The sequence below is a fragment of the Antedon bifida genome, chromosome 5 (assembly GCF_963402885.1).
Source record: "Antedon bifida chromosome 5, ecAntBifi1.1, whole genome shotgun sequence".
NCBI lineage: Eukaryota > Metazoa > Echinodermata > Crinoidea > Comatulida > Antedonidae > Antedon > Antedon bifida.
The window spans coordinates 9,448,470-9,461,525 of NC_136230.1; the positions used below are offsets into that span (position 1 = coordinate 9,448,470).

Consider the following 13,056-nt stretch of genomic DNA (forward strand, 5'->3'; position numbering starts at 1 on the left):
ACATTTGAAATGTATATTTTGACAGAATCCAACCATAAATAGTTTAGGAATAGAAGAATAAAGAAGGTCACAGATTCAATGTGGGTGTATGTTATTCTAAAAATGTTCAAATATAACACAAAGTTATGCAAACAGTCAATTTTAGAAAGAAAAAGATCTAAAAATGAATGGCTGTAATAACTAATCACAAAAATTAAAGGCTGCAAAATAATTTGATTTGCGGAATTAAATTGAATCAGTTTCAAATATAAGGTTTGAGGATTTGTAATAAATATTTCTTCATGTCATGAATTCTCTAAATGGTAACTAACTAAGATAATGTGAATATAATATGTCATTCTTATGTAGCCTAATGTATTGTTCTTGTTTTTAAAATGAATATCAAATAAATGATTGAAATCAACTAAACTAAATTAAAAACTAGAAATGATCAAATGAATAGAAAATAGGAAAAAAAATATTTTAAACAACATTTTTGTAAGCAAATCATGTGAAACCGGCTTGAAATATCAATGTAGTATTACTGTTAATGTTTTATATATTATTAATATAAAAAAAACATATGCTGACAAAATGCTATCAAGACGAGAACAAAACAACACTGCTAAAAACAAACTCTCCCGACCGCAAACTTCCCCATTTTCAAAGCATAAACACAGGCGCTTATAAATCATTCACAAAACCACAAACATATACATAAATAAATACGAAGCACTTGGTTTTGCATGCATTATTGAGATGTTTCCTTACCGTCCGTTATCTCTACCGACGCCCCAAACACGGATGCTGCATACGTGTTGTTGGTTGAGCAACGTGTGGTCTGCCGTGTCCAACAACTTTAAGTGTTCATCTTCTAAAACCATGTCCATGTCTTTGCCCTGTGTAATCGAATAAAGAGTTAAAAACAATAATTAATAGACGAATATAAGTAAGAATATAATTTCAATTAAGTTTTAATTCAGTTCTCTACTATAAAAATTAAATTAATAATTATAATCAATCTTTTCATGAACATTGAAGTGTAAATGGATGACCCAATTTATTTTTACACTATGATACCAAATACAACTTAGAACGAAAATATTATTGTTTTGCATATACCATAGAAAAGTTTCTGATTCCGATTCTTCATTGGGACTCCTATTAAGGGGACACTTTTCCATTAAATAAACAATAAGCTAATATTAAATATAACACTTCAGACAATCCCTTTCTTGATGGGATGATGTCCCCTATAAAGAGCCACTTTATTCAGGCCCAAATTTGTCCCCTAGGGGTTGTACTACATTATTGCCTATGGCACCAGCGACTACAGTACAAGGCAATTGGTGTGATAGCTTCCATGACTACACCTTCATCACAAATACTTGATTCACACACATAGACCTTTCCAATTATTTTGAATTTCAACTTTGAATTTCAACTAAAATGAAATCCTTTCGATAGATTTTAATTAAGTCCTACAGAAAAAAAAAAGATAATTTGAATATTCCAATTATTTCAAAAATGATTCGTTGATCGCTGTGTCTTTCAAAACAGGTCAAAATAATCGCTCTGGAATAATTCAACAATAAAGACAAATGTCATTAGGTAAATTTCAAATTGGTTGGCCAAGCTTCGTCTAAATTAGTTTCTCTGGACATACTAATAAGTGGCGACAAACACAAGTATGGTAGTGTCTACGTTAATCACAACATCAAGAACCCTCAAATCAACGAAGCATTATCTCAAGATATTAAATATCGCACGCACGACTATTTGTCTAGACGATAGTTAATAAATGCTCGCAAAAGAGCATCAACAGCCTCACGGCAAATATCAAACCTGTAGTCCTTTTTGTTTTATTACATCGTTTCTGTGAGACGTGATATGTTGCATGTGTGTTTATGTTAAGTTTTAAGATTCAATATTTAATTGAAAATGATATTTTAGTTGGTAAGTCCTGCGGTATTTACAATATTGATTCTTCCGATTGCTATTTAAACAAACCATTTAAGTAACATGGCGATTCAAAAAAGATATTTAAAAACATTTTTGTAGATGTGTTAAAAAAAAAACATATTTAAAACCAGTGTTTTTGCGATTTGTTTTCTTTAGAATTAGAAAAATTAGATACCGGTATGTCTTTAAGAACAGAACATATAGCAGTCTCTACTATAAATTTCTGTTCCTGAATATAATTGTACTGGGCAGAGGCAGGTCTTGTAAAGGTCTGCCCAATCAGCAGTATATTTATCTCATCTCATTATTTATTCGGTCTATTTCAGTATATACATTAAAAAAAAAATGAAATTTATTCAACAAAACAAAAATTTAAAATAAAGAATTCTCTTGTCTTCAATGTATTATTTATGTCTTATCTTTTACTATTTTAATGACATATTAAATAATTCTATTATATATTATGCATTCTGGATTTGTCTTTTTGAACAGTTATGAAACAGGTTTTCCGGCAGAGTTAAGCACATACTAACCTCGCCCCAAATTCCTGCACTGTCTCTAATATCGTTCTTGCGGTATGACAGTTGACGGATACAGTTGTTAACAGCTAGGCTGCTCTTTCCAGGTGACAGATCAGAATCGTTCATTTCCACCCAACCTAGCGATCGTACATGGAATCTTATTGGCTGAAAGAAAAGGCCATAAGGTACAGTATCACCTTACCGACTACAACAATATTTATTTGCTTAATTTTTATAATCATTGTTAAGTTCAGTCAAATCAATGTTTATGTGTCGACGGCAGTAGAATTAATTAACACATGGCAACTGTAAAATTCTGACACTCTCACTTGCGTCACGACAGTATTGGATTCTATTTATACCTTGTCAAATCATTAATATGTATTTTTCATTGAGAAAATTTTAAAATCATAACATGGTTACAGTAAAAGCATAAAAACGATCAGAGTATTTAGCAAATTTCTAGAAGAGACTTCAAGTTTCATTAATATTTTTCTTAAAATAATAACTTACCTCACGTCCTGGCTTCTTTTCCTCTTCTTCTTGGTCTGAATCTGCATCTCCAGCATTCAGTGAAGCATATCGAAGTGCGGACTCTTGGAAAGCTCGGATGTGCTGCTCTGGGTCAGAGTTGATACCCCCACCTGGCTCAGATGCATGTGAAAGCTGAAAAAACAACACATTGATATTTGAAATTAATTAGACATTGTCTTCTTCCTTTAATTGGAATTTGAAAAAAAAAATGGGACTTTTTAACCTATGAAAATTGAGAGAAGATTATGTTGGGAAAAATTGGAGACACAATCAGTTTTGGTGAATAAATTCGCACAAATCGGAAACGGCACATAATTAGGCGTACTCAAAATTCCTTCTACTTTTTGTGACAAAAAAATGCACAACCAGAGCTCAGAAATGATACAGTATATAAGAATAGATTTGCCTTGTGAAAAACAGTTTCTTAACCGGCCATGTTTTTATACTTAGTGTCTTCAAGTCATATTAATCTAGTACTCAATTTGAAAGCCTTTGGAGCACAACATTGTTTAGAACTGGCTATTATAGTATAATTTGTAACCTTTGATTTAGTAAAAACATTAATTTTTTTTATTTTGTGATTAACTTTATTACAACTACAAAATAACTTAATCAAAGTCTGATTTAATTAATCTTCATTTTTCATGTTTTTGGGGGACAATACATCTTTAAAACAATAACTTTTGGAATCAACTATCTCTGTAATTTTCAGAATAAAATTATTATACAAATAAATTTATAAATATTACATAAAGTAATAGTTTTAATAATGCACAATTAATAAAGCATTTAAATCACCAACATTTTAAGACAGACAGACAAAATTTTGACAAATTTAAATTTCAGAGTGCTATGAAAAAATCCAGTTTAATTTCTCTAATGGACGAAGGACGATTTAAGTTTAAAGAGATCTATGAAGACAGAGAGACATAGTCTCAATGCTGTCATTACTAACAGACTGACAAATATTATAAAATACTTTTTTCATTATGATATGATAAAGTAGTATGTTATGCTGATTATGAAATACTTAAATACATGTTTTTTATTTCAAAAATCAGCATTAAAGAAGAATTTATGAATAGTTGCACAGGTAAAAAAGGTAAAGGTATTTATATTTGTCCTCAAACTTAACTGGAAACTGAGGAAATTCGGATTAGGCCCTCCACGGACCCATGGCAGCCAGCAGTGCAGCGCCTACCAGATCAGCACACCGGGAGACGATCCCCTACTCTTTTCTAATAGTGTACCAAGTTCTTTAACGTGCACTGTTAACACTTTGACTGCCAAACACGAAGATCTTCGTTTTTGGAAACACAACGCTTGACTGCCAAACACGAAGATCTTCGTGTTTCGCGTTTTTTACGAAATCCGGTAGATAGGTTAATTATTGGTATATACTATAACACTAAAACACTATATTCGGTCTGGACCGTCAGTATTTTACAATTTTTTTTACAGTCTTTAATTTTATTATTGTATGTATACCCTAATTGTTTTGGTGTTTTACTGACCGAGTTTCACGCAACAAACTTGTTTTGAAATGGTATGGATATTATCATCAGTTTACTATCTAGGCTAGCCTAGTAGTACTAGGCTAGCCTAGTAGTACTAGGCTAGCCTAGTAGTACTAGGCTAGCCTAGGCCTAGTCATAAAACGGTTCCGGACCAACTTTAGGCCTGGTTAACTAGGCCTGGTGTATTTACTATGTGGATTTTGGCGAAACATTGATGTAAGATTTATGATTTATAAAATGTAATACATTTTTCGATAGTGATAACTTGTTTTTATAGGCCTATCGGTGCCGTGTAAGTAACTTTTTTGTTGTTTGTTGATCTCACCGGGCGATATTTTCATATTGTGATGTCTTGCACAAAATCGCGAATATCTCGACTTTCTTGCGCGAAACTACGAAAAACTCAAAAAGTGGGTTACTTTCATTTTACTATTACGATTTACATATTGCGATTTAAAAATCATTCTTGGTACCATTGTAAAGCTAAAATCTTTATGATTATTTTAGTCTAAATTACAAATAAATCAGATCACATACAGTACATGGTTTCAATCAGCTTTAATAAAAACATCGAATTGGGCTAAAAACGCTGGCGGTGGCAGTTTCTAACTGGAAAAACCTCTGGCAGTCAAAATGTTAAGTACACGGGACCAACGGCTTTACATCCCATCCGAAGAACAAGGCAATGAGAGTAAAGCATCTTGCCTAAGGATGCAATTAGTATGCCAGACTTTTGAAATGTCCACATCACAATTAAAAGAAAAATGTTTTTCCCTTGGTGCAAGAGAACATTAACTTCTGATATAAAACTTTGTTATTTCTATTTGAACGTATACAAATGTGATCTGAATTTTTTATTTTTTTCATACCTCATAAATTATCTAAAATTCACATACACATAATATTTATTTATAAATATATTCTGTATTCAGTTCACGCAGTAAGAAATTTAAAATATGGTTTAATTTCTAACTTTTTTTTATGGAAAATAATTTTTTGTCTTGTTCAGTAGGTAATATTCATGATGGATAATGTATCCAACTGCTGAAAAATCATGTCTCACCACGCGTCAGACGTGTCAAGGAATTTAATGCACATGGTGTAAAAAAACAGTTAATCAATTCGCATTCTCGTCTTTACGGTCAATAGAGAAAAACTGGTTGAAATGCGCATTCATTAATGGTATACGTATCGCTTTCCATACATAATTAAATATTCCCCTTACGTATACTCCCTCGGGATATGGTTATGAGCTGCCAACGAGCCCCAAGTCAATTAAACGCTTTTGTTTTGGCAACGCGCCTAATGTTTACAGTGTATATGCCACAGATCTATGCAGATCAAATATATTATAATAGCAACGTGTTTATATATACATGTAGGCCTTTAACAATACAATAGACATAATTATAATTTTGACAGTTTCGATATTAATAGCATTTCGCATAATACCCAAGTGTCAAACTAACAATGTATATAATTGAAAAGTATAATAATAAAAAGAAACATGTTATTATATAACGCCAATTACAGATTAATTTTGGGAACAGCTTCTAATTATAGTGTCATTCTATTAGACTATCATATAGATGCTAAAATTAGCAATCGTAATTGATATTATTTTAAAAAGGTAGTTAGTTCATTATAATACACTCAATCCTTGCCATTTGATTGGTTGATGTATCACATGCCATGCATTATTTTTCTTATAATTATTATTATCCTCACAATTAGGTGGTTCATATTGTATAAACCATGGTTACAATTTGTTAAATAGACTAGTCATTCTTTCAACTCAAATATCGAAAAGTGAATAACTTTATCAAAACTGCAAAATTCAAAGTCTGATTTTATTATTAATATTTATATTTGTTCATGTTTTTGGGGGATAAATACAATGTGCTTACAATTAATGATCCAATAAAAACAAAGTAGATCCTTACAGTTAAGATAATGTGAATATACAAAAATCAAAATGGACCAATTTTGAGTAATTTTGTTATATTAGTCAGTTAATATTTTACAATAGAAAACCTTTTATAACTAATCCTTAGCAGGTGTTGTGCTATGTATTCATTCTTGTTATTATAAAATGTATAAACATTTCTCTTTCAACATTAGGGTAAATTGTCACCACATTTTCACTGTAGCAATGCGTAAATTGTCACAGTAAGTTAAATTACTGTCCATATCAATTTTTACTTTATTTTCCATTTTGATATTTCTTTAAGGCTTTCTACTTTTAATCTATTATTTTTTTGCTTTTATATTTAATTCTTTACCACCGTAATACATCTTTGACAAGAGCACCTATGGGTAAACAATGTGTCTCAAGTGATTTCTCATCTGTCCATTACAATAACTGATTACTACCTTTTCTATATCGATTTCCTCAAACGTAATTAAATAGCCAGTAGAATTTTAAACAGTGAATAGAAAATTTAGATTAAACATTTTTTATTGTAAAAAAAGAATTGCAAAATGTTGCTTAGTGAGCATAATTGGTGGATATGTCGTTCAAATCAATTTTTTTATATATTTATTTTATAAAATAATAATCCCATGGCGCGCCATTTTGAGGAGTTTTAACCGTAAAATCGTACTCTAGGCTAGTCTAGTTCAGGCAGTACATTTTGTATGTATGCTGTATAAATTATAAAAACCATTAGTTGAAACAGCCAGCTCATTCAAAAATAATTAATTTTGTTGACACGTTATAGCAAATTCAAAATGGGTTTAGTGATGAATAGTGGACAGGAATGGTGTAATATTATTAATGAATATTGATCAAGAATGGCGTGATTTTAATGAATATTCATCAGGAATACTGTAACATTTTAGTGTAATGAATCTTAGTGAGAAATGGTATAATATTATTAATGTATATTTAAAAAATTAATGATTTATAAGATAATTCCTATTATGAATCTACATGATGCTGACAATATTATTATTATGTATTTATGATCCTTAAAAAAATGTTTTAATCTGTCATAATAATAATGTTATGGCCATGATATGTTGGTACTCTGTATTTAATATCATATTGAAAGTTTATACTGAATATGTTTAAAAAGATGAAATTCAATACATTACTCCTGTGAATCTATGATTGATGATAATATTTTTTTATATCAATATTTATGATTCTTGACAAATTATTTTATAATCAATGTCATATAATCATATATAGATTTTTGTACTACAGTACTGCATAATCATTGAAAGAGATACAGATTATGTTTTTAAATGATGAAATATTATAACTGTACTGTATTGTTATACTGTATAACTTATACTGTAATGTTAATGAATAGAAACACTTCAAATTGATAGATCTATACAATCTTAGTGAATATTATAATAAGCCACTTTTAAAAATTAGTTTGTTTCAAACATCAAATTATCTTGCTTCTTTTATTGATATTGAATGTACTGTACATGTTTCATAACAAAAATAATTTTGTTTGTCTTTCATACATGAATTGTATTTAACTTTTTACATTCTTGAATTTTTATTTAGTGCTTCCGTAAAGCTCTGTCTACACTATCAAACCATTTTGACAAAAAAGTATGATGTGCCCAAATATGGTATTGATACGATGTCAAATATGTCAATATATGGGCACATCACATTTTTTTGTGACATAAAGTTGGATAGTGTAGACAGAGCTTTAGTGTACATCTTCTGGTCCACAAAAAGAGGCCAATTGAAGGTTTTTAGCGCCCCACAAAACACTTATAGAAGATATATTATCCAAAAAGTAAGGACAAAAATATACTTCAGGTTGTAAATAATAATTTAACAAATTATGTACTAAGGAAACTTTAGATTTCATGATTAAAATCATTTATGTAAATTATATCATGATCGTTTTATACCTAAAACCGACAGGAAATGAAAGAGTTAGGTCGGAAGATGAAAAGCATAATTGTGTACTGTAGCAAAGAATCTACTCACATTCACAATATCCTCATTATAATAATTACAAAATTCATCTATATTGTTACATAGCTAACAATAACAATCTAGAGTTTTTATAATATTAATATGAAGTTTCTCTATAAATTTAATATTGCTAGGGAACATTATACATGTTTCTATAGCAATATATTGTAATATTTCTTATTAACTTTTCATTACAAAAATTATTTTTAGAATAAATTTTCTTTAGTTAATTCATCAGAGTATGCAATAGTACAATCAACCTGCTTTCCACTTTCTTAACAATACAATAGTACATTTATATCTATTCAGCACAAAAGGGTGTATAATTATGGAGTACATTATCATAATTTCACCTCCTGGGTATCGGCGGTCAAATAAACTAGGCTGTTGAATGTGATGTTTAATAGCGTAGGATGGTTGTTATTATTATAATTTCAAAGTCTACGATATCAATATAAAATGATGTTATAACCGTTTTTTTAGTATCAGTAATATTTTATTATTATTTTAAATATCAAAGTTTTATTTTATTTTGTTTATAGTTCTATTGAAACATGGATTTTCAAGGCTGAATGAGATTAAAATTATAATAGTCACGGTATTTTAAGGTAGTTTGCCTATTCATCAAATGCCTCAGAATTTTGATTTTAACTCGAAAGTTTGGTGGTGTATCATAGTTATCATTATAGTGCAGGATGCTTAAAATAAGCCTATATAAATTAATTCAAACATTTTTAAAGGCTTAAAAAGTATATATACAGTACTTTATTATTCATTTAAAAAAATCGTATTTCCCTTTTGCTTTAGGATTTTTTTGGTCTGTACAAATTAGTATGATATCAGTGTGTGGTCAGGGCCAAAAATCATTTTTAATAAGTTGACCTTTATACTGATCTGATGACTGAAATTATAAACAGCTTTTATTTCCAGAAATTGATTAATCATTTTGCCTTGTCTCGCACAACAGATTAATAAATAAAATTATGAATTTACTAATTATAATACTGTATTAGTAAAATGATTATTAGTGATCATTAAATAAATAATAAATACTGTATTGTAATATAAAAATAAATAATGTATTAAATTGTCATTTAAATTTAGTATTACTAATACTTTATCATGTGTCATTTACATTAATATGAATTATAAGTGTCATCAAAAATGTATATTTAATCTACACTGTGAAACTGTTTCAGTATGCAAATTAGTTATGCATGAATGATTTCTACTTTGCATATTATTTCCCTAAGATTCTGAAATTTTGATGAGCCTAAAAAAATAAAGACCACTTATAGCAATATTCTCATCTATTTAAAAATAATAATATATCATATTCACAATCCTTTTCGTAGGCAGCAGCACAAATCTAAACATATTATTTCTGTACTTTCTGACGTCAACATGTGTTTTATTAATATGATTTACGCAATTCTCTATATTACTACAAGAATTTAGTACATGTGTTGAGCATGTTAAAAAATGACTCAAAATATTTTCAAGATTTATGGGTATTTTGATAATGGATTTGACATTTCATCAAGGATGTAGATATAAAATGTTTGGGATAGATAATGGCTGTAAATTTAAAGGGAAGAACAGCAATTAAAGTACTCAAATATTATCATATTAGGATTTTTTTAGAAGGGATGCTATACACAAAAAATAGGTTTTTAAAAAGTCTTGACATTACTATTTTACCCTTTCTCTGTATGGGAAAATAAACTAAAAAGACTACTTTAATTCTGTACAGGCTGGCATGATATTTGTAAACCAGTAAAACAGCAGTATGAGAACATGAATCTCTAGTGTTTTTGGTAGATTTTGATTTTCTTTTAAAATTCACCTTAATTCTCAAACCACAGTTTAGTTCTACACAAAGCAGAGTGCAACAGTTATTAATAACAACCACACCTAAATGATCTTTGCAAATTGATTGGTTAATTTTGAATCACATGCAGTGTATTAGTTTCTTTATTTTAAGATTGAAGGTACTATTGCATTGTCAGATCTTGGTAAAAAAATGTTGGATTGTTAGGAAGGCCTGAATATTAAACGGCGTTCAAAATCTAAGCCGAAGTAAAAACATTGTCAAGTGAGTCCAGTCTATTGAATTATATTCCCAGCAACAGCAAATGATGACAAACTATATATCACTTAGTATAGGGGACCATAATTCTTAATATTCGTGTGGGAAGAATGTATTTACAAGTGCAACCGAAGAAAGGATCGATATATGAATTATACTTACCATTCGGGCAGGCTTCTTTGGGGCGAGCGGTTCTGAAATATCTTCAGACGGCGAGGGAGGGCTCCATTGTGTTGTACCAGTTGGTATATGCCAGTAGTATGTTCCTTCAGAATCGGAGCACTGTTCCCAACCAGGTGGCAACGATGTTGGCCGTCTTGAACTCCGACCTCTTGGTATACGGGGCTGTGCCTCTTCTAGACTTGTATACCGATGTAAACCTTGAACTAAATCGAGCTCAACAGAGGGCGATAAAGCATTTTCCTCGACTGAACTAAGTGCAGGTCTTCCGCCCTCAACGCTACTTTGTCTCATTGGCGAGTATTTATCATCAATTGACGTTTCACTTGAATACCCATGATCGCGGCCATTACTTCCGGGTGACAGTAAATCTTTTGTGCTGTGACCTTCTTGTTCTGATCGCAGACCAAAACTTTTATATAACATGGCGTACGTTGATTCTGTATCGCTCGATTCATCCATGGTGGATGGTCCTGAGCCAAACGATGTTGTTTGAGTCATAAGTTCATACAGACCTTCATTAACCGTATCAATTTCTACATCCGAATCATCACTTGTGCTTTCGTCTGAATCCTCATTGCGTATAATGTTATGATTGGCTTCGGCAACAATCTGCGATTCTAAAGCAGCGTAATAATCCATGAAATTTGTTATTTTTGACCCTGAAAATTTTTCTTCTGGTGATATAACATCTGCGTCTGGGTCTTTGCCATAGTAACGGTCAGATTCTTGGGCCTCATCCTCGCTTGCTGGTCCAATATCATCATCTTCATCATCATCATCCTCAATTACATTTCTCGCCTCTTCAGCCAACATTTTCGCTTTCTTTTTCGGGTTCTCCGGTTCATCATCCTTCTTAATTTCACAATCAATTTCATCGTCCTCGTCATCATCCTCCTCTTCATCCTCATCGTCATCTTCTTCCTCGTCATCATCCTCTCCATCATCTATAAATTCTATATCAGCAAACATAGCTTCTGCTTTAATCTTATTTTGTTCCCGAATGATATTATCGTCCGCGACAGTTAACCTTTTTGGGCCTTCCTCCTCGCTATCACTCACATTCTTAGCGTCAACCTTAACTAGTCCATTGTTTTTAAAAGGTTTACGCACATTTCCAGAGTTTGAAATGTTTTTTTGACCAGCTATATCCATAAGTCGAGATTTTTGGTCAATATTTAAATTAGTAAACTGTTCATCAAAGTCTTGGTAACGTGAATGTTCTGGCGTGCCGTTGGCGTTTATAGAGTCAGAAGGAGACATGTTGTTTGCATTGTAAGATGGATTGACTAATGATCCTGATTCAAGATTGCCACCTGTTAAGAACAAATAACAAATAAAATATTAACAAATCAATGATAAAATATCAAAATAGAGATTGAAAAAAATTTATTTTAGCCTTCATTTTTAAGTTTTATTATGTTACTCTATACCTTGTTGAAAAAACAACAAACAAATAGATAAGGATATCATTTAATAAATAATAAAATTTGTTAAGCACATATCTACAATAGCGCTCAAGGTGTTTGTAGAAAACCAAAGGGAAGCTATACATTCCGTAAACTACCAAACTACCTAGACAAAAATAGTCCAGTACAGAAACTTGATGTAAAAAAATCGTTCTCCAGTGTTCTTTCTATTGCATAAACTCACACAATAAACACCAAGACCATAGCCAGGATTTTCACAGGGGTGAAGAAAAGATAGATTTAGGCCTAGCCAGTAAATAACTGCTGGTCTTTAGTTTGAAAAGGGCACTTTAAAACCCTACTATTACCTCTGTGGCTACGGAGAAGAGATACAATTTTGATCACACTTTCAAAAGGATAAAACGGGTTTAAATCAAAGTAAACTTTACACAACAGAAATAAATTAAATATTCTAAACTTTAAAATGACATTAACATTTAACTTTCACAATGCAAGTGAACTCATGAGGTTTCATTTACATTACATGTAATAAGCTCCGTTTATTGAGCATGTCCGCGAGATGAGAGTGTCAAATGACACAAATACTCGATCACGAAGGAGCAATAAATGTCATATTTTGTTTATAATCTAAGGCATCTAATACGTTCATCTATAAACATTATGCATATATTCATGTAACGCTTCAAATCATACCGTGGAGAGTAATAGATATTATAGCCAACGCAGTATATTGAACTGCTCATAATATAAGATTAAAAACGGAGTAAAATTATAATACTCTATGAATAAATTACATAATTAAGTATTTTACTTTTATCAATATAACATTTTCTCTTGTGATAATATTTTTATTTAATGTTTATTATTATTATTAGTTACTGATTACGATGAATAT

The 13,056-nt window shown here is 30.7% G+C and overlaps 1 protein-coding gene across 4 annotated transcripts in view; it reads right to left on the bottom strand.

Annotated features, from left to right (window-relative positions):
- The window catches only part of LOC144842638 (uncharacterized), a 58,128-nt gene that overhangs the window by 30,602 nt on the left and 14,470 nt on the right, over positions 1 to 13,056 (bottom strand). For all 4 annotated transcript variants that reach the window (XR_013612140.1, XR_013612141.1, XR_013612142.1 and 1 more), the window contains 4 exons: positions 10,714 to 12,047; positions 2,976 to 3,128; positions 2,475 to 2,627; positions 751 to 878 (listed from right to left, as the gene is read on the bottom strand). Coding sequence is in view for 1 of the 4 variants with exons in the window: in XM_078699122.1 (XP_078555248.1) it covers positions 751 to 878; positions 2,475 to 2,627; positions 2,976 to 3,128; positions 10,714 to 12,047 (1,768 nt within the window). In the remaining 3 variants the exon portion in view is untranslated. The remainder of the gene's footprint in view (positions 1 to 750; positions 879 to 2,474; positions 2,628 to 2,975; positions 3,129 to 10,713; positions 12,048 to 13,056) is intronic.